This window comes from Perognathus longimembris, chromosome 3 (assembly GCF_023159225.1).
Source record: "Perognathus longimembris pacificus isolate PPM17 chromosome 3, ASM2315922v1, whole genome shotgun sequence".
In the NCBI taxonomy this organism is placed as follows: domain Eukaryota; kingdom Metazoa; phylum Chordata; class Mammalia; order Rodentia; family Heteromyidae; genus Perognathus; species Perognathus longimembris.
Genome location: NC_063163.1, coordinates 118913495 through 118937580, shown reverse-complemented (window position 1 = coordinate 118937580; position 24086 = coordinate 118913495). Strand labels below are relative to the sequence as shown.

At 51.2% G+C, this 24086-nt stretch overlaps 2 protein-coding genes across 2 annotated transcripts in view; both read right to left on the bottom strand.

Annotated features, from left to right (window-relative positions):
- The window catches only part of Tecta (tectorin alpha), a 67333-nt gene that overhangs the window by 41967 nt on the left and 1280 nt on the right, over nucleotides 1-24086 (bottom strand). The window contains 7 exon segments of the mRNA XM_048344012.1: nucleotides 1472-1655; nucleotides 1657-2043; nucleotides 8168-8580; nucleotides 14532-14697; nucleotides 15225-15362; nucleotides 18903-19190; nucleotides 21993-22126. Coding sequence (XP_048199969.1) covers nucleotides 1472-1655; nucleotides 1657-2043; nucleotides 8168-8580; nucleotides 14532-14697; nucleotides 15225-15362; nucleotides 18903-19190; nucleotides 21993-22126 — 1710 coding nt within the window.
- Nucleotides 16889-24086, bottom strand: part of Tbcel (tubulin folding cofactor E like) — a 66122-nt gene continuing 58924 nt past the window's right edge. The window contains exons 9-10 of the transcript XR_007210552.1: nucleotides 22677-22681; nucleotides 16889-16899 (exon numbers count right to left, since the gene is read on the bottom strand). The gene's annotated coding sequence lies outside the window, so the exon portion shown is untranslated. The remainder of the gene's footprint in view (nucleotides 16900-22676; nucleotides 22682-24086) is intronic.

The following is a 24086-nucleotide window of genomic DNA, read 5'->3' as shown; positions in this document are numbered from 1 at the left end:
CTGTCACTCTTCAAGGCTTAACTTGACAACATGAAAATTTGAGCAGGGAAGTATTTAAAATACATGAGTGTGACTAAAGCAGATAGTGCGAATGAATTCTCGGGGCTATTAAAAGTGAGAAAGAAGCCCCACTATCTGCAGAGATCCCGAGCCGGTTCCTCTAGGAGACTGTGCCTTAGAAATCTCTTATTCTTATTTTAAGAGCCTCCAAGTCTACATAAATGTTTGAATCCAGGCGGCAGGGGCACAGGGGCCTACTAACGCAGCTCTCTGAGCTAAATATAATTCATCTCACTAAAGTGAGAGACAGAGCAAAGACAGGAGTCTGTGATACGGGAAAAGCAATGCCACTAGGGGAAAACATAGAGATGTTATATATAATAATCTAGGCAATTCCGATGCTCTTGGATTATATATAAGGATCAAAAAGAAGTCGTGTTCAATCTCAACACTTGAATTGTGATATGGTTGCTCTGGGTGTGATAGAGACTGGCTAGTCATATAGCAAGAAAAATACACTGACATTTAATAGTTTGACCAATACTCTAAGATTTGTACCAGACATGTGAGATATTTATATGAATCCAACCTATACTTAGAGGGATTAAAAAAAAATCACCTTCTGGCCTTGGAATTTAAAGTGACTTTAAAATCTCTTCACCTCCAGAGCCTCTGGAAGTCATGGACTATAACTTCTATTTACTCACATGGAAAAACACCAAGGGCCAGAAAGCAAAGAAATTATTATTTGTTGTTGTCATCTCTGAATTGTAAAGAGAGATTTGGCTGGGCTACAAGGAAAACAAGGGAGACAACTAATTGGTACAAAATGCTTCATGCTAGAATGGAATGGGAAAGAACTTGGGTTTCCTCCCAGGTTGGGCCTTCACCTAACTGTTCTTGGTATTTCCGGAAAATGGCTTCTTCGTTGGTATATTATATTCTGGACCTCCTCTCCTTTCATTCACCTGCCTCACCCATAGAAAGGCTCCAGGATGAGGGGCACGCACTTTAAAGGAATGGGAAGTAGAAAGGAAGGGCCAGAGAGCCATGGCGCAGCCCCCCCACCCCCATGGGGGCGGGGCGGGGGCGGGGCAGAGGTGGGGGCAGGGGCAGGGGCAGGGCTAGGGCTGCCTTCTCAAGGCTGCATGTGGCCCGGGCCATAGTCTACACTTCCTCAGCACCCCAGCCACTCTGCAATCCCACCTCTTGGCTCCACTCTGAGCCTGCCACCTCTGCCCCTCTGGGCCTTCCTCCAGCCACGTGTCCCCTGCCATTCGTTCCAAGTTTCCAGAGCGTTCCTGCGCATCCGTGGCTCCTTGGGTCTTGCCTACGGTACTGGGCGTGGGGATGTGAAAGTCCTCTCACAGTCCATTCCTTAGGGTCGGCGATAGTTCCACCTCACCCCTGCCCTGGGGCCTCCATGGGACCCCCAGGAGTCCTGACACCCCACCCCTGTCCCCCGGCTTACCACACCCAGTCTGGATCCGCCAGTCTCCAATGGGGATACCCAGGGCTTGGCACACCAGGGCGTAGGCCTGGACGGCTTGACACAGGAGCGTCCCATTGTCCCGCACGCTGCACAGGTCGTACACGCAGCTGCGCACAAAGGCGGCGGGGTCCACCACGGTGCCGCACTCCCCGAGGGGGCCGTCAGGTCTTGTTCAGGAAGCCGCAGTAGTCGGGACCGAAGTACCGCGCCTCCGTGGCTGCGTCGCACTGAGTGCAGTTGTCCACGCAGCCGGAGCCGCACTTCCAGTCGGCGTGGTAGACGCGCCAGCTCTCTCCCAGGTCCAGCACGGACATGGCCGGCCTGCCGTCGGGCCGGAGGAAGTCATCCAGCGGGTTTTTGTTGTAGTTCCCACAGAGCCCGCACGTGGAGTTGATGTAAGAGCCTGGGACGGAAATGGAGGCGTAGTGCTGGCCATCGAATGTCACCAAGAGCCCAAAATCCGTTTCCACGGCCGTGGACATGCCACTCTGGTAGATTTTCACTGTCCCCAAGTCTAAGGTGACAGGCAAAGAAGTCACCAGGTCATTCACCTGCCAACAGTAATAGCAAAAGGCCGGTGAGCAGGTGCCGGGCAGAGTTCCAGTAGAAGGAGTGGGGAGGGGGGCAGGGAAGGCCGAGCGCCACCATTTTCTGGAATATTCCATATTCCACACTCCAGCTCACTCCAGTGTACTCACTCTCACTACAACAAAGGTCGAGGTGGGGTGGGGGTCCCTTGGGAGAGCGGCGAGTCGCAGGCCAGCCTAGCACTACGCGTTTGAGCTGTGAAAGCCACGTCCTTTCTAGCAATCCTACAGGGCCCCCTGAGGACTGGGGGACTGTCATCCGTTCTTGGCTGAGTCTAGGCTAACCGCACGGTTTCACTTGAAACACGCGTTTCCCCTTGTTTCTTCTCTTTAATCTTCTAAGAGTTAAGTCCCCGTCCGGTTATCATCACAGAGTTTCCATGGCCTTCCTATCTGCTATTAGTGCTTGGTGACCCCCCCCCCCAGCTGAAATGTGAATCAGACATCGGGTGTCCACATCCCCACACTGTTCTCGAAGAGTCTTACTAAGGACTTCCTGCCAGCAGAACAATGTCTTTCAATGACAACAAAGTTGAACACCTATTAGCTACCAGGCGCCTTGTCAGGAGCTGGGAAACACAGGGTTAAAAAGTAACGATTGCCTCTCAGGATGTTCCCGGCCTTCTGAAGAAGAGGAACACAAACAGATATTTATAGATGACAGTTTTAAATATGAATCAATAGAAGCGGTGAGGGGGACACTGAATGAACACTTAATCCAGCCTGGGGGACTCGTACAGGGATGTTTTAGAGGCAGTGAAGTCTGACCTGAGTTTTAAAGATGAATAGAAGTGTCTAGGGGAAGATCTGCATGGGGGTGGGGCAGAGGATCCCAGGATGAGAGCTTCAAAGTAGCCGTGTGGGACTAGAGGGCAGCTGTGGAATGTTCTGGCCTACAGAAAGATCAGGTGACCAGAAATGGATCTGGAGACATTAGCCAGATGACCTTCCTGCAAGTATCTTTCAGGCATGCCTGAGATCAAGCGTTGCTCTAAAAGTTTGGGATTAGCAATGAGTGAGGAGGTTCGTGATGAGGGAAGTACAGGCCGCTCCCTGGGGGGGGGGGGTGCTTCGGGGTGCCTGCAGGGGGGCAGGGGGCAGAGAGAGCAGGGATGGCAGGGAGGACCCCAGCCAGCACAAAGAGGGCCTGTCAGCCTCCCCAAAGACCTTGGCTTGACCCAGAGCAAGCTACAGAGCCAAGAGGGTGCTTAGCACAAAGGACTGACACGATCCGACTTCCACTTCAAAAGAACTGCTCCGGCTCCCGTGTCGAGAAGAGACCTTGAGAGCCTTGAACACCATGTTACACGCAACACAGCACACACGGAACCTGGCCGTCTCCGCGGCAGGGAGAGCTTCTGTCAGCGAGGGAAGCCCGGGGCACCTTTGCGATTGAGAAGGTGGACTTAGTAGCTAAGCCAAGAAGAGAAGCAAGGACCCCGGACGGGCAGCTGCCGTCAGAGCACAACAACACGGGCACACATGGGGGAGGATGAACACAAGTACCCCGCTTAACTGGGGCGCTGGGCGCTGGGGTGGGAGGAGAACGGAGAGATGAAGCAAGAGAAGTCTTAGGAGCTAGATAACATGAGCAGGTGGCTTGAAACGCTTGCAGCAGAGAGCTGGTTTTCTTTTTCCCATTTGCCATGCCTTGTTCCTACAGATGCTGGCAGTCATGGTCTCTAATGGAACGTCGTTTCCCAGAACGTCCTTGGAAGGCTGGACTCGAAGTGCGCATCAACCTTCCAGGCTATCCTGGATCCCATCACTGGCATACCAGACAGATAAGGGTCTAACCTGCCACTGTGGCTACCTCTGAGTTTCCTTGGAATTGAGACAACAGACTCCCTATATTCCCCGTGGCCAATGTCACAGGCCACTCTCGGAGACGGGCTGGCCTCCAGCACAATCTCTGTTGTTGGTTCACTCACGGCAATATGGGCTTTTGGTAGTCAGTACTTCCAGGTCCTTCCAGTTTCTGCCCATGCCCAGCGCAAAGCCACCACTGAGTTTTCACATATCTGTTATGGCATCTCCCCACCCCCGGTACCAAGCTTCTGCCTTAGATTGGGCCGAAATAACAAAACACCACAAGAAGGACGGCTCATAAACCATAGGAATGAATTTCTCTTAGCTCTAGAGGCTGGGAAGTCCAAGCAAGGAGTGGCACCCCCCCCCCATTGTGCCCTCATGCTCAGGAAAGGGCACACGAGCTCCCTGTGACATTGTAAGGGCACTAATGCCATTCCCGAAGGCTTGATCCTCATAGCTCAGCCGCTCCCTGAAAGCCCCATCTGCCATCTTGGGAATTTAAGACGGTGACACAAAGCTGGGGAGGGACATAAACATTCAGACTGTGGCAGTGGGGGAAGGAAAGAAGACATTAGTCTTAAGATGGAAGCTCTCCTCCAGAGAGCTACTAAGGAGTTTCTGGTCTCCTAGGCAGAATTAGCCAGCAAGGGTGAAGCAAAACCACACTGTCAGCAAGGTCAGCTGGCCAGAGGACTGAACAGTTAGCAGCCATTGTGCTGTGCTGGGATGCAGACAGGGAAATCGTTCTTCAGGTTCGTATGGAATGCAAACCACATCCATTTCGAATGCTTTCCTGTCTTCTTGCTTACGCTCCCACTAGCAAAGGGCGAATTCTTCCACATTGGAAAGCAGAAAGCCAAGGTGGATAAGATCTAGACACTGCAATGGTCATCCCTGGTTTCCTGTCTCTGTTCTCACCTCACTGTACCCCACCTCACACCTAGGTTTAGGTAATGCTTCAGTTCATGTCATTCTTCCTGGCATAGGTGCTTATAGTACCCCATTCATTCTCACCACAAATGACCATGGGGTCCACACTGCTCAGAGCAAGGGCTGGAGAAAGAACTCTGTGACAGAGTCAGCTTTGATGAGCTGGTGGTAGACAGCCCTCCCCTCTTGGCTTTCCCTTGTCCTCTTTGTGAGCTAGGCATTTCCCCTCTTCAATAGTGTGTCTCCCAGGACATGGGCAGGGGTGGGGAAAGGGATAAAAGAGGAATCACAAGGGGTGCTGGCGGCTCACACCTATAATCCTAGCCCCTCAGGAGGCTGAGATCTGAGGATAACAGTTTGAAACCAGCCCAGGCAGAAAAGCTCTTGAGACTCTTATCTCCAAAAAGCTACTCAAAACAGTCCAGAGGTGGCACTATGGCTCAAGTGGTAGAGCACTAGCCTTGAGCAAAAGCAGCTCAGGGGCAGTGCCCAGGCCTTGAGTTCAAGCCTCTGGACCAGCAAAAAAAAAAAAAAAAAGCTGAATTTCAAAGCTTAGTTCTTGGAACTGAACAGGAGTTTGGTGAGAGACAGCAATGTGTAGTCAACATCTACTGAGGGCCTCTTCTGTACTGGGGTTTGCACAGATGTGCACATGTAGCTCTTCTACTTTGTGATCATGGCTACCTTTCAGGTCCTACGAAGGAGATGGAGGATCATGGCTAATGTGACACATGGTGGACAGGGCCTGACTCCCCCTGGCCAGGCTCCAAAGCTGTGTCTCCCCCCCCCCCCCCGCAGCCTGTACGGAGGCAGCCAAACCCAGGCTACAGCCCAGAGGCCTAGTCGAGGAGACACAACAGTCCCTCGTTTTACAGATAAAGAGCTGAAGTTCAAAGAGGCCATTGCGCTGCAGTAGTGGCCGGGACCTGGGCAGTTCCCGTGGCCTCTGAGTCCCAGCTCTTCCTCAGGATGGGGTCTGGTTCTCAATCGTTTGTTCTCATATGGGAGAGAAAGAAGAAAACTTGGAACTATTAGCTAGAAGGAGACATTAATTAGGTATGGATTTTTTAGTTGTGTTGTTTTTCTTTGGACCCTATTGGCATATGCAATCTCCAATTCTTTGTTTTGCTATGAGAGAAATTTGTTTTGCTTATAGAGGAAAGCGTCCCTAGGCAGAGTGCACCTTGTCACCAGGCACATGAAGACAGGGTTGGGAAAGGAGGACCTCGAGGATGGGAGCAAAGATCTCTGGCCATTCTCAGCCTGACACGATTGGCTGAAGGAGTCGGGTGCCTCCCAGGCATTTCAGGCTCCTTCCTGCCTCTCAGCCCTCTCCCTGCCTGTCCCCAAGTCACCCTGGGTCAAGGCTCTGTCATCCATCCATCCACTCTCCCCAGCAGAGCAGGTGTATTCAAAGACACTGGAAACCATTTGGCAGAGGGAAAAGGAAGCCATTGTTAGCTTGCAGTTGGAGTCACATAACCTTTTCTTTCCGAAGCATTTATATTCACATCCACATCTCCCTGCTGCTACAGAAAATTGAGGAATCCGTGCCCTCCGCCTGGACGATGGAACACAGCCACACAAAATTAGCAGAGCTACTGGGCCTGAAAGAAATGACAGTGCTCCTTTCTTTCTTTAAAAAAAAAGTCAGACTGTGAGCAAAAAGAATTTTAATCAAAATGAAAAGTAAGAGGAATGAAAACGTAAGCGTGAAGTTTTCATTTTCAACTACATATCATCCTCACAATACAGACAAGTAAAGGAAAGCTACTGAAAAAAAAATTTAGCTTGAAATGCTAGCATCTATCTACCAGGATCAGGAGAGCAGCTCAAGAGCACAATGTAAATTTAAAAAGGGAAACTCCAAGTTTCTGAACTCAAATTCTTAGCCTGACTGGATAGACAGAGCTGTTTCTACAGACACTAACCAAGTAACAAGCAAATTGGGACTTCAGCCAAAGGAATAGCTCACTTTCCTAATTTATAAAACTGATAAGCTGTACAGACCTAGGCAGGACAAGCACTAGAAGAAAGTGGAGTGAGTTCCCCAGTCCTGCCTTTTATTGGACATGCTGCCTCAACTAAAACTACAAGGTATTCAGAGAGCACGAAATTCAGGTATTCAGAGAGCACGAAATTCCTGTATTAGCATCAATTTGTCCTTGTGATCTCACGGAGGACGAAGGATGGCGGAGGGTTGCAGGAGGGCTGAAGCAACCAACCCTTTGTGTCTAGGTCACTATTACTCAGATAAATCCACAGCCACTTAACATTTAGAACACTGGGCCTCCACTAATTGAGTAACCAGTTGCTACTGGCTTCTTGCCCTCCCTCTCTGGTGAATACTTCCTCTTGGAATCCTCATAGACAGCATTTGCTTATGCGAAACAATCCAGGTGTCATGTGCATGTACTAAACAGGCAAATGGAAGTCCACACTCATCTCTGTCAGCCTAGGTGGGAGCAGAGCATCCCGGTAGCAAAGTTTTTCCTGGATCTTCCCATACAGCCTCACTAAGGAAGTTATTCAGCCATTCCAGGTGGCTACCTGGGTAGCCCCAATCAATGTGGAGCTTTCTCTGCACATGAAACAATGGCTCTTGGGCAAACAGAATGGAGTCTGAGGGGAATGAGGATTACTAACCAAAGGCACTTAGGGACTTAGGGTTTGCCCTTTGTACTTGCACTAGAGTCAGGGCATGGCCATGTGACTATAACCCATTGCAAGCCAGGTCTATGGGAGGTGGAACCTAACTCTCCTGTTACTTCTGAGCTGTGTGCACTTGTATGTGTACATGTACAGGCACATGCATGTGTCTACCAGTGAAAGAATGAGGCATACACATTTAGTTTAAATTGAAAAATGGATAGACGCCAGGTGCTGGTAGCTCATGTCTGTAATCCTAGCTACTCAGAATGCTGAGATCTGAAGATCGTAGTTTGAAGCCAGCCCAGGAAGGAAAGCCCTTGAGACTCTTATCTCCAATAAACTACTCAGAAAAAGTCAGAAGTGGAAGTGTGGCTCAAGTGGTAGACCACTAGCCTTGAGCAAGAAGAAGCTCAGGGACAGCACCCAGACCCTAAGTTCGAGCCCCAGGATCAGCAAAACAAGACAAGAAATGTGGATAGACGGATATAGGAGAAAGCTTAGCAGAGCTCTTTTACAAATGCTTTTTGGTCTAGTAAAGCACTGCACAAGCTCCTTGCAGGTCGGGAAGAGCGTACAGCTCTGCTTGGGTACTTAGAGAGAGATAAGCAGCAGAACGAGTAGGTGGGGATGACTTTCCAAGACTGTCGACTCAGGCATGTCCACAACCCTGTGAGGCGCGGAGAGACGTTCTCACCTTCACTCTTCCGTAGCTTCCTTTGGGGATGAGAATCTTGTAGCCGTTGACCTCCACGGAGAGCTCCTTCACCCAGGAGACCGCAGAGCCCCCTCGGTGCTCATTCTTGGCCTCCACACTGAAGAAAGGGAGGCTGGACGTCTGCAGACACTGTCGGGCCAACAGGTAGGCACAGGAGCCTTGAAAGTGGAAGAGGAAGCCGTCGAAAGTGTGGTAGTGCGGCTCACCAAACACCACGCAGGTGCTGGTCTCCACCGGGCTGCAGTAGAAAAATTTGCCTTTGGCTTCACACAGCTCGTAGGGGCTGCAGGAGGCATCCTGGCAGTAGATCTCATTGTTGAAATCCAGACAGCGACACTTGATGGTGCAGTTGAGGTCATCCCAAAATACCTCGCCTCGCCGGAGGAACTGTCCTGAGAACAATGACATCAGAACCAACATGTATGGAGCACTTACCCTTGGTGCCAGGCACCAGGCTAAATGCTCCACTTCTGTTCCACCACGTCATCCATGGAAGAACCTACTCATGGGAACTGTCACTCCTCATTTGACAGGTGAGGAAGCAGTAGCTTAAGAGCCATTGAGTAAACCCCCTCCAAGACTACTCAGAAACTCCCCAGTGCTGTCAGGATTCCAAGGTAAGAAGAGAGTCTGGATTGAGCACGGACTCTTGGCATTACCGACTCCACAGCTGGTGAGCAAACGCCCACACACTGACTTCACGCGTGGAGAAAGACTATGACGCTTGAGCATTCCTTCTTTCTGTTCAGGAATAGGAAGAAGGATGTTCCAAAGGACGACTCAATGGTAATTCAGCCACACTGTTTACCTATCTGCTAATTGGTTCATTCAATCAATAGACATTTGTTGGGTGCCCAGTGTATGTCTTAAAATGTAAATAGCACCAATCAGGCATCTGACACACAGATATAAATCCTAACTTCCTGGAAAGATTTTGGAAATAGCTGATCTCTTGCTTGGCACTTTCAAAGGCTCATAAATCCTATAGACGCTGCTTAGGCAGAACTTACACGTATGGCAGATTGTTCGTCCCCCAGCTCTAGGGCCTGACCAAGTCTAGTACTTTCCTCTTTTGATCCACTAGACAGAACTTTGATGAATTTCAACTCAAGAAGATAATGAGGTTGGAGGTGCTGACTTCAAGTAATGAGTTATTTAAAAATGTTTATTTGTAAGATCATTCCCTTAAGCGAAAGTATCTCTAGGCTGGGGACTATGGCCTTGGCTTTGGATGGAGTTGGAGTCAAGAGTCTAGCAAGAGTCAGAGCTCTGTAGTCACCTTCCAAGAAGCATGGTTTTAGTTCCCACGTGCCTCTGTTTTCCTAGCCTGGGAAATGTGGGTGAGGCTATTCCTCGCGCCTGCCTCACGGGGTGATACGATGGAAGAGCTGACACAGGTTGAGAGAGGCAGCCGAATTCATGAATTAAGAAAGTCTGACAGGGGAGAGACGGACTGTGCAATAGTCAGAAAGGTCAGTGACAGCACACACAGGAGAAGGGGCGGCTTGCGAGTGCTCAGCTAAGATTTCTCAGGTTTTTATAAAAGTAAATCGCTCACACTTGCTGAGTATCACAAGTTCAAGGCCAGCTTGACTAACCTAGAAGACCCCATTTCAAAAAACCCAAACATCAAGCAAATTGAATACCCCAGCATGCCTTGCCGATCGCATAAGATGACAAAGTCTGCCCAAGCAGAAGGCATGAGCAGCGAGGAAGAGCCCTTTCTGTATGTTAAACAGGAACATGTTTCATGAGGCAGTTACATTTTATACCTGTTGAGAATTGTACCCAGAATGAGATAATAGGTTTGTTCACATTCCCAGCAGGTCATGGGCATCGGCCCTCGGAACAGGCCCTCCATCCTCTACAGTCTTTGGCTCCAGTTCAAGGGTTCGTAGATTATAATAGCCGCCACCTAGTACCATTCCCATTCTCTGCATTTTTCAGACTTCCAATAAATGGGAGGAAAGGGCCTTTGAATAGAGGAGGTTCCGACCAAAAGGTAGACTCTCTGTGATAGCTGTGTTTGTGAAATGATGATACAGTAAAGCAGCTGTATGGAATTGCATTCTTGGCTACAACCCCGGCCAAAGCTCCATCTCATTAGATTGATATACATCTACTGGGGCATAAAAGTGCATGGTGGTTTGTTTAAGGACATTGTGTTTTCCTGCATATGAAAAGCAAGGCTATCGATCAGGAGGAGAAGAATGGAGATGAAGTGGGGACTCTGTACACAGCTGGCAAGCTGGCATCCGGCCCTCTCCACAGCTCCAGGTGCCACTGTGTTCCCCTCTCATGGCCTTTCATTCCCAGAACTCAGGTGAGGGGCTGGCCCCGGACACTGGGCACTTAGGCCACAGGGCCATGGCCAGAGAGCTCCACAATGTGTGGATCGCATGGAAGAGGTATTTGGGTGCAAATCTGTGACTTCTCCTGCCTTGGTCCAAGCTGGAGAGGCGGGTGGACATCGCTCAGGGAAGAGGGTCCAATGTCACGAGTGCTGGGGAGCCTTGGGACTCAGTTCATTCTTATCCAGTTCAGTGCCAGCTTAGACTTAACCCACGTACTTGCTATTCTGAACACATGCCCCTGTCATGGGGCAAAGGCTGGGTAAGCCTGACAACTGTGCCCAAGAGTCGGGGATATGGACATGGATATGGACTTTCCACATTTGAAGTTGAGTCCAGAGAGAGGGCTGCCAAAACATGCAGGCCCCATGCGCTCTACCAAGGAGAGAAAGACAGCGCCAAACCCTCACACAGCACTTTCTCTGGTATCTGGAAGCGTTTTGCCCATTTTCTCTGTGCTTTGGCAATGTCACCATCATTCCTGCTACACGGTCTCTGGCGCCTCACAGAGCAACTGGCACTCACTGGGGGCTCACAGCATTCTTTTGAAAGATGCAATGGTGGCATGGCTGGCTTAGTGATGACAGGGTGCACAGATGGCTAGGTAGGTGAGTGGGAGAAAGGACTAGATGGGCAGGTAGGTGGGTAAGTGGATGGATGAAAGGTTGATGGGTAGATGGAGATTGGGGATGAAGTGTGGTTAGGTGAATGAGTGGGGGTGGATGGGTAGATGGGGTGGGGTAGATGGTGTGAGGGGGAGATGGGTAGATGGGGTGGATGGGTAGATGGGGTGGATGGGTAGATGGAGTGGGGTGGATGAGTAGGTGGGGTGAGGGGTGGGTGCGTGGATGGGGTGAGGGGTGAATGTGTGGATGGGGTGAGGGGTGGATGGGTGGATGGGATGAGGGGTGGATGGGTGAATGGGGTGAGGGGTGGATGGGGTGAGGGGTGGATGGGGTGAGGGGTGGGTGGATGGGGTGAAGGGTAGATGGGTGGATGGGGGTGAGGGGTGGATGGGTGGATGGGGTGAGGGTTGGATAGGTGGATGGGGTGAGGGGTGGGTGGATGGGGTGAAGGGTAGATGGGTGGATGGGGTGAGGGTTGGATGGGTGGATGGGGTGAGGGGTGGATGGGTGGATGGGGTGAGGGGTGGGTGGATGGGGTGAAGGGTGGATGAGTGGATGGGGTGAGTGGTGGATGGGTAGATTGGGTGAGGGTGGATGGGGTGAAGGGTAGATGGGTGGATGGGGTGAGGGTTGGATGGGTGGATGGGGTGAGGGATTGATGGGTGGATGGGGTGAGGGGTGGGTGGATGGGGTGAAGGGTGGATGAGTGGATGGGGTGAGTGTTGGATGGGTAGATTGGGTGAGAGTGGATGGGGTGAGGGGTGGATGGATAGATGGGGAGGGGTGGATGGGTTGATGGAGTGAGGAGTGGATGGGTGGATGGGGTGAGGGGTGGATGGGTGGATGGGGTGAGGGGTGGATGGGGTGAGGGGTGGGTGGATGGGGTGAGGGGTAGATGGGTGGATGGGGTGAGGGGTGGATGGGTGGATGGGGGTGAGGGGTGGATGGGTGGATGGGGTGAGGGGTGGATGGGTAGATGGGGAGGGGTGGATGGGTGGATGGGGTGAGGGGTGGATGGGTAGATGGGGAGGGGTGGATGGGTAGATGGGGTGAGGGGTGGGTGGATGGGGTGAGGGGTGGATGGGTAGATGGGGTGAGGGGTGGATGGGTGGATGGGGTGAGGGGTGGATGGGTGGGTGGGGTGAGGGGGTGGATGGGTAGATGGGGAAGGGTGGATGTGTGGATGGGGTGAGGGGTAGATGGGTGGATGGGGTGAGGGGTGGATGGGTAGATGTGGAGGGGTGGATGGGTGGATGGGGTGAGGGGTGGATGGGTAGATGGGGAAGGGTGGATGGGTGGATGGGGTGAGGGGTGGATGGGTGGATGGGGTGAGGGGTGGATGGGTAGATGTGGAGGGGTGGATGGGTGGATGGGGTGAGGGGTGGATGGGTAGATGGGGAAGGGTGGATGTGTGGATGGGGTGAGGGGTGGATGGGTGCATGGGGTGAGGGATGGATGGGTGGATGGGGTGAGGGGTGGGTGGATGGAGTGAAGGGTGGATGGGTGGATGGGGTGAGGGGTGGATGGGTAGATGGGGAAGGGTGGATGTGTGGATGGGGTGAGGGGTAGATGGGTGGATGGGGTGAGGGGTGGATGGGTAGATGGAGTGGGGTGGATGGGTAGATGGGGTGAGGGGTGGATGGTGGGTGGGGTGAGGGGTGGATGGGTGGATGGGTGGATGGGGTGAGGGGTGGATGGGTGGATGGGGTGAAGGGTGGATGGGTCGATGGGGTGGGGGGTGGATGGGTCGATGGGGTGGGGGGTGGATGGGTCGATGGGTGAGGGGTGGATGGGTGGGTGGGGTGAGGGGTGGATGGGTGGGTGGGGTGAGGGGTGGATGGGGTGAGGGGTGGATGGGTGGATGGGGTGAGGGGTGAATGGGTGGATGGGGTGAGGGGTGAATGGGTGGATGGGGTGAGGGGTGGATGGGTGGATGGGGTGAGGGATGGATGGGTGGGTGGGGTGAGGGGTGGATGGGTGGATGGGGTGAGGGATGGATGGGTGGATGGGGTGAGGGGTGGATGGGTCGATGGGTGTGGGGTGGATGTGTGGATGGGGTGAGGGGTGGATGGGTGGATGGGGTGAGGGATGGATGGGTGGGTGGGGTGAGGGGTGGATGGGTGGATGGGGTGAGGGATGGATGGGTGGGTGGGGTGAGGGGTGGATGGGTGTGTCGGGTGAGGGGTGATGGGTCGATGGGTGAGGGGTGGATGGGGTGAGGGGTGGATGGGTGGATGGGGTGAAGGGTGGATGGGTCGATGGGGTGGGGTGGATGGGTGTGTCGGGTGAGGGGTGATGGGTCGATGGGTGAGGGGTGGATGGGTGGATGGGGTGAGGGGTGGATGGGTGTGTCGGGTGAGGGGTGGATGGGTAGATGGGGTGAGGGGTGGATGGGTGGATGGGGTGAGGGGTGGATGGGTGGGTGGGGTGAGGGGTGAATGGGTGGATGGGGTGAGGGGTGGATGGGTGGATGGGGTGAAGGGTGGATGGGTGGATGGGGTGGGGGGTGGATGGGTAGGTAGGGTGGAGTAGATAGGTATGCATACATGAGTAAACATTGTCCTGCTTCACAGTGCTGTAGCTTTTACACTTTGAACATTTTAACAGAAGTCCTATTTTCTGAATACTTCTGAGCATATTAGAGGCAGAAATGTACGCGTGGGGTTGATCCTGGGAGAGTCCAGGGCTCTTTTGCACATCTAAAGGGTCTTGGCAGTTTCAAGAAGGCTCCACATTTTGAATGCCAGTGTGAAGGAAACCCACAGAGGTGCGACCTCGGCTTTTCCACGGGGGACCTAATGCTAGCTTTGATTTCCCCCAAATCCCTTCATGTTTTGCTGCTGCAGGGAGGATTCTAGGAGACATTATCCTAAAGACAGTGCCACTCTTTTCTTTCTAATCTACAAGGAAGTGCTGGCTTACTTACGAGGAACTTGACAAGGCTCCAAGTTCGCCCACCCTGTGGAGCTACAAAGTGCAGATGGCAACACGGGAGTGAAGAGGAGAAGAGAAATCTTAAAGGGGAGATGACAACAATAAAACATGATGTTAAACAGGAGGGCTCCCTTCTGTCCGTCTGGCTAAGCAGTCACTCTCAATCGGGTACACTTCTGAGTTGCTCAGGACTGGCAGTTGCATCCGCACAGTAGGCAGGGGCTCTGAAAGCTACTGCGAGGCGCACCCAGCACTTCGGCTCCTGGGTTGATGACTGTGCGTGCTACAATTACCTTGATCTCCATCACCCAGCTGAGAGATGTCAAAGAGCAAGGCAGTAGAAACAAGGCCACCCTCCTGGCTGAAACGCTTGCCTGTCAATCTAAACTAAACAAACCCCCACTTTGCTGTGGGGAAGAGAAGATGCTTTACCCCTGGATGTGCAACCGTTGGCCGGGTCAATTTCCTTCCCATCAACTTTAAACGCCCAGCGGCCTGGAACATTGACGTTTGTGGTCTCCTGGATATTCACAATCTCAGGAGTTCTTGACCCTGGGAGGCTGAAAAAATTGGTGAGGTTTCCACCATTAAATCCGGCCTAGAATACAAAAGGAAGACAGCACTTTTGAGCAAATGCATCGCTCCTACTGGTTCACTGACCCACACACTTAGTGCTGAGAATTCAGCACATGTATAATCAAGAGACCTCTTTCAGAGCAGGAGGTGTGGCTCAGTGGTGTTGTATCAGCCCAGCCAGGAGGCCCTTCCCTGGGCTCCCAGGAACCATCATTCAAGGCATCCTACGCCACATCAATGTGGCAGGTACGACAAGGCTAGACTCTTAATCCACATGCGAGAGCAGCCAGGACTGGTTGTCATCCTTCAGCATTTCCAGTCAAGGTTGGTGCTCTACCACTTGTACCACAGCTCCATGTTAGTTTTGGTGGCTAATCAGAGACAAGAGTGTCCTGGGGTTTCTTTCCAAGGATGGCATTGAACAGCAATCCACAGAGCTCAACTTCTTGAGCAGCTAGGATTATAGGCATGAGGCAGTGGTACCCGGGCAGAGGTGGCATTGCCCCCGCCCAACACCTACCCGTGCCATGGCCCCCACACAACAACTACCTGAGCCATCACTCCTCCAAGACCCGTCAGCGGGTCCCCGCCACTTGCCGTCCCAGTGGTCCAGTTGATCTCGTAGTAATTGAAGAGTGTGAATGTATAGGAGCCATCAGACACCAGGACAGCCTGGAAGGTGTTCACCTACAAGATGGGCGGGATGGTCTCGGGACTGGCACGGAGGAGGCCCTGCCCCAAAGGGTGGCTCCTCTCTCCTCTGCCCCCCACCCCGCACCCTGGCAGTTCTGCCTTTTCCCTGCATTTGCACTTGCCTCCAGTGGGACAAGCAAGATGTGTGGGATTGTGCATCTAAAAGAGAAATTGCCCAAGATAAACCTGGAGTCTGACTCAGCACTCTGCTCACATCTAGTCAGGGACCAGACAGAGGGCCCTGGCCAGCCTGCCATGATAGGAGATCACCTACAGATGGCAGCATGAGAATAAACTATGGGGAAGAGGGAGCCCTGGCCAGGCGGTTCCCAGGGTAGGCTGGACTGGGTGGGGCGGGGATGAGGAGGAGGGCGAGGGGGAGCCGTTGCTCCCCATAGGAAATAAAATGCTCCTGTGGACTGGGCTCTCTCCATTCCTGGAAAACACGGCTGATCTGGATGAGATGTCTTCCCCTTTTAAAACGGAAGTTGGGAAGGGATTCTTTTAGAGTACTTTGTGGGAAGAAATTGTTCCTCTAATTGAGCATTTCTGAAATACTTTCTGTCTGCAAAATGCTCAGGGCTCAGCTGTAACTCAGACCAATGCTGTACGTGACAGGAGATGTCTGAGCCCATCCCCACCCTATTGCTAAGAAAACGGAAGAGTAAGGGAAATGAGTTTCTGGAAGGTTCATAGTGACCCAGCCATGGAAACACAGGGTTGGAGCCAGAGTTCCCAGTCCATCTCTTAGTGCAACCATTCCTCTATACTGTCTTAATTTTCTATTGTTTTCCTTAAGGACAAAGATGCTATGTAAATTGGAACCCACCTTGAAAATGGTTCTCAGAACTAAGCGGTGACAGGCTCTGCCCTTCACAATTTCCTTTTCCTCATCCTCACTCTTCCACAGTGATAAGTGTTTTCAGGAAATGCAAAGGAAACCAGAGCTCAAAGCAGAGGCTGCGCTGACCTTTCTCTATTCACACCCTGTCCTTTGCCCAGCCACCTGGTACCATCTCGCCCAACATTTCTGCCAGACACGGAGGAAGGCCCGAGTCCCTATCCTGTGTAATCAAACTGGAGAGGAGGATATTGGAAGCCCCAGATCTCCCCGTTTCAGACCGCCCCACAGAGGGGCAGGGTGCAAGCACAGAAAAGCCCTGTTTGTAAAGGACTTTCTCCTCCAGCCCCTGCCTCCTGCAACCGATGGCGGTTAGGATAGAGCCACCCAGGTACGTGCCTTCATTCTTCAGCCCCATTCAACAAAAGTGGGGCACGGAGATGAGCAAGCAATAAACCCAAGATTACTATAAAGCTCAAGAGACAGAGGCAAAGTCAAGATCACACAAGGACTGAGGTTCATCCTCTTTGAGACGAGGGTTCTCCTGTGGAAATGAAGTCCTTCCTTGCCAGCCATCCTAATGACAGCCCTGAGGCTGACTGCATTGCACACACACACACACACACACACACACACACACACACCTGCCCTCTTCCACACACGCTCATGCTTGCTCACTCCCTCCTCCCACTGGCCAGTTCCTCAACATTTAAGACTTTTCTGGATCTGTGTGTGTGTGTGTGTGTGTGTGTGTGTGTGCGTGCGTGAGTGCGTGTGTGTGTGTGTGTGTGTGTGTGTGTGTGTGTGTGAAATCTTGTTTTGCAAGAATTGCCTTTTGCTTCTAAGGATTTCCACAAGGCCTGGAGAGAGCTGAGGATTCAGTCAGCAGACTTCAGTGTGGACCCCGCTCTCCTCCTAGGAGATTTCAAATCCCCATTCTTGTCATTTTGAAAGCAGAGCTAGTACTTGTTGAGGGAATATTTTTACGGGGATTAAATGACATGCAAAGTAGCCTCTTACAGCCAGGCACTAAACCCTTAGTAAATATCGATTTTCCTTTCCTTGAAGTAAGCAGGTCCCTGTCCCTTTCCATTAGACTTTCATGATACTTTCTGGTCCTAAAGTGATCTCCCAAGCCTAGTGTTTGGTTGGCCTGATGATATGTGGGCCTTGGTGGGAAAGGACATTTCAAAGGAAGGGACAAATGGACACTTCTACTTCTGCAGCTCAATTTTACTACATCAGCTTTCTGTTTTGCTTTGTTTTGTTTTCGTCAAGGAGCTCAAAGCACTTAGAGCTCCTCATTGAGTCTCATGGAAAAAAAGATCTCATCTACTTCAGAAATTCATTCCAAAGTAGAAACCAGAAAAAAAAATCTAAATTATCTTGCCACTTTTATGGCCAATGGTCTTTTGGGAGAAAAAAAAAATCATGGTCAGTGTTGGATGGGCATTTCTTCTTTTCTTTACCATTCCACCCCCACCTCCAGACTCTTAAAATTTATGGATAGCTGGCATCCTGCATTCTAACGTTGTAAGATATGAGGCTTAAAGAACATAAAACATCACCCGAGGAGTCGTTAGCCATCCATAACGTGACAGAGAGAAACGTATGCTTCTTTAGAGGTGATTTCCAGCCAATGAATCTGCTGTTTAAACTTGTGTCTTTCTGTTCTGCAGGACCGCTTAGCAATAAAGTGCTCTGAGATGCTCTGGCCAGAAAGTGCTAAAACACAATGTGCTCATTGCATCAATGTAGCTACGAATTGCAAGAGCAGCACTTTTTAACCTCTCTCTGACTCAAGAGCTTCTGTTCTACCCTTCAACAACTGACTCATTGCCACAGAAACTAGAAAACAGATGGAATTAGAACTAAGCTTAAGAAAGGAGAAAGTAGAGCCTCTTTGCTTGCTGGGGAATTATACAGTTAAGAGACATGTCTGCCACTTCAAATCACTCCCCATGTCATGGTGACCCAAACAAGCGGCAGGCTTTCATGAAAACACTAGCCTGTCCTCTTATGCAGAAAGTTGATTATCTCTGTGGTAATGCCAGTGATCATCTTTCTTATTCGCCTTTTATTTCACTGCTCATTTGGGATTTCAGAGCAGATGTTGAAACTTTATCCATGAAATGCTTTAACTGCCCACTCTAATTAACATCAAATATGAATTATTTCAGCCCTGGTCACATTTTTTTTAAAAAAATGTTGTAACATAATAAAATGAGCCAGGTCATTTGTACTCAAATCTGGCACACTGCTTTTTCTATTAGATTTTGTGCAGGGGGAAATCACTCATGAAGAGAGACACCTATGGCTTGGGTAAGAGAAAAACATACACCTTTGAGTCCCTCCCTGGGTCCCTACACATGTGACTTGGAATGGGCCTCCCTGCCCTAATCACTCTTTTGCAAATACAATGGTATGCATTACAAGAACATCGTCATCGAGAGGCTCTTTTCAAGACATTGGTAATGGATTGTGACCAGGATGACTTATCTGAACTATTACAGCTGACTGGACTAGCTCCCTCTGATATTTCCCTCTTTCTAGAAAGTGGGTGGCAAGACCCATTAGTTTAGCTCAGGCAAGCTGACATTCCTCCACGCTCCCAGTTAGATTCCTTCCCAGCGGAGAAGATGGACAGGATATAGATGTCAGGAAGTGGAAAAGTGGAAATTGTGAATGATTACAGGGGTGGTGCTGCTCCCGCCATAAAATGTGACTTCCTCCCATGTGACAATGAAAACCCAAGTGGCAGAGAAGGTTGGCACGTCTTTGAAGTACTTCCTGATGTCCTTGGTGGCTCTTTTCAAGATGACAGGGTCCGTGGTTTCTCTGTAATAGATCTCGCCTCGAATGCCATTGTGCACGTCTGCCCAAAACGGGGCGATGAAGGCCCTGCCGTCTGTCAGGGGAAAGGATTCCGGCGTAAACTGGCTCACCAGCACGTTGAAGGAAACCACACCATTGTTATTGACCTACAGAAAGGAGAGAGGTTTTGGCATGGGGGTATCTGAAATCAAGACAACTTCAGAGTCACAGACTAAGGCCTGACACACACCTAGTCCCCGGGGTGAAAATGACTGTAAATTTACTGATTTAGAAAACCCCTCGTCACCGGCTCCCATTGTTGAAATGAAGTGCTCCTTTATGCCCAGACACACTCATTGGCTTCCTTTCACTTTCAATTTGTAGTCTGCTTAGCTTCTTATTAATAAATCAGTCTCGTTTTCATGTTCTCCAGACTATCTCTATTTGCATTTATCAGATGCTACTGGTTGCCTGCTCCCTAGACCAGCCTGGGGGTAATGTAGCAATGAAGATGTCTTCCAAGTCACAGGTGTGAAATAGCGACAGGGAAAACAAACGCACGCGGAAAGCCAAGCTCAAGTGGCAAAATCGAGGAGACTGAGAGACCTTGATCCCTATTGTATGGGGAAAGAAGAATGACAGACTTCAGAGATGGATCCTATGTTCCTTCATTGAGCTTAGATATCAGGATGAAGTCTACGAAACCTCCTGATGAGACATTTAAAAGACTTTTTTTGTTTGGCACAGGTACTGGTGTTTGAACTCAGGGTCTGGGCTCTAAGCTCTATCTTCAGATCTTGAATAGCTAGGATTATAGGATTACAGGTGTGAACCACCAGCCCCAGGCTTTAAGTGCTGTCACAGACACTTCTGTCCTCAGGCCAGGACAAGGCTACGTCCTAGAGATGCCCCATTCCAGCCTGGCTCCTATAGCTTGACGGCCTCTTTGCACCACAGCTGTAGGAACACTGAGACCCGAGCAGTTTACATTGTATATGTAATGGACGAGCTTAAGGTGATTCTTTCCCGATTCATAAGTGGCTTAGTGAACTCGTGAAATGACAAATCCTTACTGCAAATCACAAGCCAATACGTCCCTGCATTCTCACGGGCACTGCAAACAATCCTGTGACTGAAAGGCCCTGATTGAGCCAGGTGGTTAGGCAGCAGACACACCTGTGCTGGGAATACATGCCACCCCGGGATGAAGAGGAAAACACGTGGGCCATTTTCCTCTCCTCTCCAACATGTGTTGTGCTGTTCTCAGCCTACGAGGGCACAAACTTGAGCAGTGACCCAAATCCTATAGGCAAGAGCTCTGTACCTGGACCAATGGTGCCTCAGCACGCTTTGGAAGCAAGAATGTGGGTGTGGGGAGAGAGACAAGCGATCAGCCTGCCAGGCGCCTTCTGTCTTCAAGCCACAGGGAACAATCCACAGGCCTGCACGTGACTATAACTCCCGGGGCTGGGGACTCGGGGAACCATTCCCCTCAGGTAAGCCTGCCTCCAACTTACAGTCTGCCCTTTTGCAAGGGCAAGAGCTCTACAGGCTCTGAGTCACAGTGGAACAGGGAGAAAGAAGAGGAAGTTCACCATAAACACGCTTGTTCTGGAGACTGGAGCCTAAGGCTTCCAGAACCAAAGTCGAGAAGTCACCGCTCATCTCCAGAACCAGGTCAAGCCGTGGCGGGACTCGCAGTGAGCTGTTACCCACAGAGATGGGGAGCGCCATGTGAGGAGAGCGTGGAAGGCGTCACGGAGCTGTAATCCCTCTGTACATCATCTTTCCAATAAGAAACGGCATCGCGGGTTGCTGGAGTGATGCAGGTGTGTTTTTTGAGGGAGTAATGGGTGTAATTAAAACATCCAAGCTTGCCGGGGAAGTTGGCAATGACTCATGTGTTTCAATTCTATTTTCTGTCTAAGATGAGTGGGTCTCAAACTTTTGTGAGCATCGGGGTCACACGAAGGCTCATTAAAACCGGGTGCTGGGCTTCCCTTCCCTTGCCTGGGGTGCTGATTCAGCAGGTTTGGGACAGGCCTGGAAAGCAACCTTGCTAACACGGGGCCAGATGATGCAATGTCCCGGGTCTGGCTACTGCTCAGATTAAAAAGCACTGGGAGGCAGTGGAAGAAAGGATGGTGTTTTTTTTGGTCATGGGAACTGTTCCTGAGGTGAACGTGAGAAGAAGGAGAAGGAGGAGGAGGAGAGGTGGCAGAGGTATAGGTGGGAAAGGTTTTATTTACCCCCGGCAGGGCAGAAAACAGAACAAAACCATCTACATATACCTCCCTCCACCCATGAAGACCAGAGATAAAGACCGGCTCGGCTGCTCAAAACAACAGTCTCACTGGCAGACCACCAAATAACGCAAACAATGAGCTAGAATGCAGCACCACGACAACTCTGACAGAGTGGAGCTGCTCTTAGCCCTGGCCTGACATTGGTGCCCCCTGGCACCCCTACAGACCCAACGAGGCGTGTGGGCAGCTCGGCAGACAACTTCCTACCACAGCTGATTGCCACTCTGCGCATGTGCCAGCACAACTTCCCATTGGTAGGCAGGCCAGGAACAGCAGGCGTGGAAAGTTTTCATGCCCCAAAGGGAGGGGGACACAGCACAGCACCCCCCCCCGCCCCGTGGCTCCCGGTATCTTTTCATCCCGTGGAGTAGCAGAAATAACGCTCATGGCGTTGGGGCTGCTGCTTCGCTTCTGTGCTTAATCACCCACAAGAGCAATTTATGGTGCTGTAGACTCCTCTGCTATGAACATTAGCCATTAAATATACCTTTGACTTTCTTAATCATAAAACCTATCAGCTCATGAAATCTCAGAACTTGTCTCGGCGCTGCCAATAAACCCTCCATTCCCAGAGCCCTGGGAAGGAGTATTTAAGAAGCTTCCCTTAATGACCAGCAGAGGAGAGAGAGGGGCGAGGCAGTGCCTGGCTGCCGCTATACTCACATAGACAGTGCGGTAAGGAACGCCAAAGAAGAAAACGGGGATGGCCAACTTGATCTCAGATGAGCTTCCATCGTCCACCTTAGGCGTTTTGGTGTCATTCTGCCAAAATGGATACATGAGCTCCCTGGGCTGAACTGTCGAGAGAGATGGTGATTAGACATGGGGCACCTGTCTTTTCCATTTGGCAAGCTACTTTCCTCCCACTACGAAAGCCAGCTTCTTTGGGTAGGGCTCACCAGCCAAATGCCAGTCTGATGGCCCTTCTCCTCACCCTAAACCCAGGCTATACCCAGCACGTGACTCTCGGGGGGGAGAGGAAGCCCATTTTTCTCCATTCCTGCGCTCGTGCACTTGGGGGAGAGTAATGGTGGCGTGTGGCTGCTGGGGGCCATCTAGGCTGCCTGGAGTTCTTCCGCCCCTCGGTGAGGCGTGGCTGGGGGAGGAGAGGGGTCGTATCATGACGAGAGAGCCAGGCAGGGAGAAGGTGGCCATGGCCTGGAGCGCTCTCCCCCAGGCCAAGAACTCAACTATGGAAACTTCTCAAGAAGAGTCCCTTGCTTCCTCCTGGAGCACAAAGGCAGAAGATACCAGCGCCCAGAAGGCAATCATCAACGTGGAGGCCGAATGAAAGGGCGGGAGACAGTCTGTAGTAACTACTGGCCTGGGAATGGCTTCCACTGAGACCAGCCCTGGAGGCTCTCTGCCCGGCTGCTACCCACGAAAGGCACCCTCTTCCCCATCCTCCCAGCCAAAGGCGAGTCATCACTCCAACAGACACAACGCCGCTTCCTCCCCAGGCCCCGGGCCGGCCTCTCCACGCCCTCCCAGGCAAACTCCTCCTTTCACCAGGAAGCACAATCAGGCGAAAGAAATGAAACCAGGTGCCCAGGGCCCATGTAACTGAGGACATCGGGTCCAATCGTACCCGGGAAATCATCTCGATTTCAGTATCGCTTTTCTCGGCTACTATCTCTTTCCTCTCTTGAATGAAAGTAAGGCAATAGAACATCTTCCCCCTTTATAGCATTTATTTGGCGATTTCCGGTGCAGCGGCAAACCTGTCGTGGACTCTGGCCACAGCTGGGAATGCCACGCAGAGGCCGTCGCTCCGTCTCATGTCTGCCCTCTCCTGGGGGAAGTCACTGGGCGGCATTGGTGGAGTTGATAGGACAGAGAGGCACTGGCCCAGGGCTGTCCTGGCTCCTCTGGGAGCTTTTTAGTGAACAGACAACAGCTCAGGAAAAAGAGCACAGAGTGCCCAGGGAGCAGCCCAGCAGTGTCAGGCACAGGGCCAGCGTCAGGCGAAAGGCCAGCTCCCCAGCTCTGAAGCCAGGAGCAGGAGGGCGGCTGGAACAGAGAGCTCATCTCTTTCTGCCAGCCAGCATTGGAGGAGAGCAGAGCAGAGCAGAGCAGAGCAGAGTGATCCTTAGTCTATTCAAAGCAGCTTCGGAGAAGCCAACCACATCTTCACCTGCAGGGGGCGCTGTGGCTGGTTAGATTTCCCCAGGGCACAGGGCCATGGGCTTGCTGTGTTTATCCTTACAATCAGTAGCAAAAAAAAGCATCTTCTAACATTCCTATTTACATGGTAGTCATAAGTCCCCAATTCCTAGAAGACAAGAGTTTTAACAAAAATCCTTCCAATCCCTCCCCTGCCATGAAACACAGCACTTATTAAATCTGAAGGGTGATGGATTTCTTGAATGAATAGCAACAAATGAAATCATGCTATGGGTTTTCCTTCATGAGGCACTTCTGGGGAGCCATGCACAAGTAAGAACAAGGGTTCAAATCTACACAGAATAGTAATCATTTTCATGGGAAGGTTAATGGGGTTTGGCACAGCACTGGCTAATCTGCCTACAGGGTGGGAAATCAAAACTCCTCATGGAGGACACCATCCCTAACTCTGCCCCAGATAAGAGGTAACACCCAGGGTCTTCTCTCTGTAAGTGATCCTAGCTAGCAAGTGACAGCACAGGACTAATGGACAGTTCAATAAAATTTTAATCTCAAGAAGAATAAAAATCACTACACTTATATTGTGAGCACTCAATACATATTTGTTTATTTTAAAAAAAGGGAGGGAGTTTA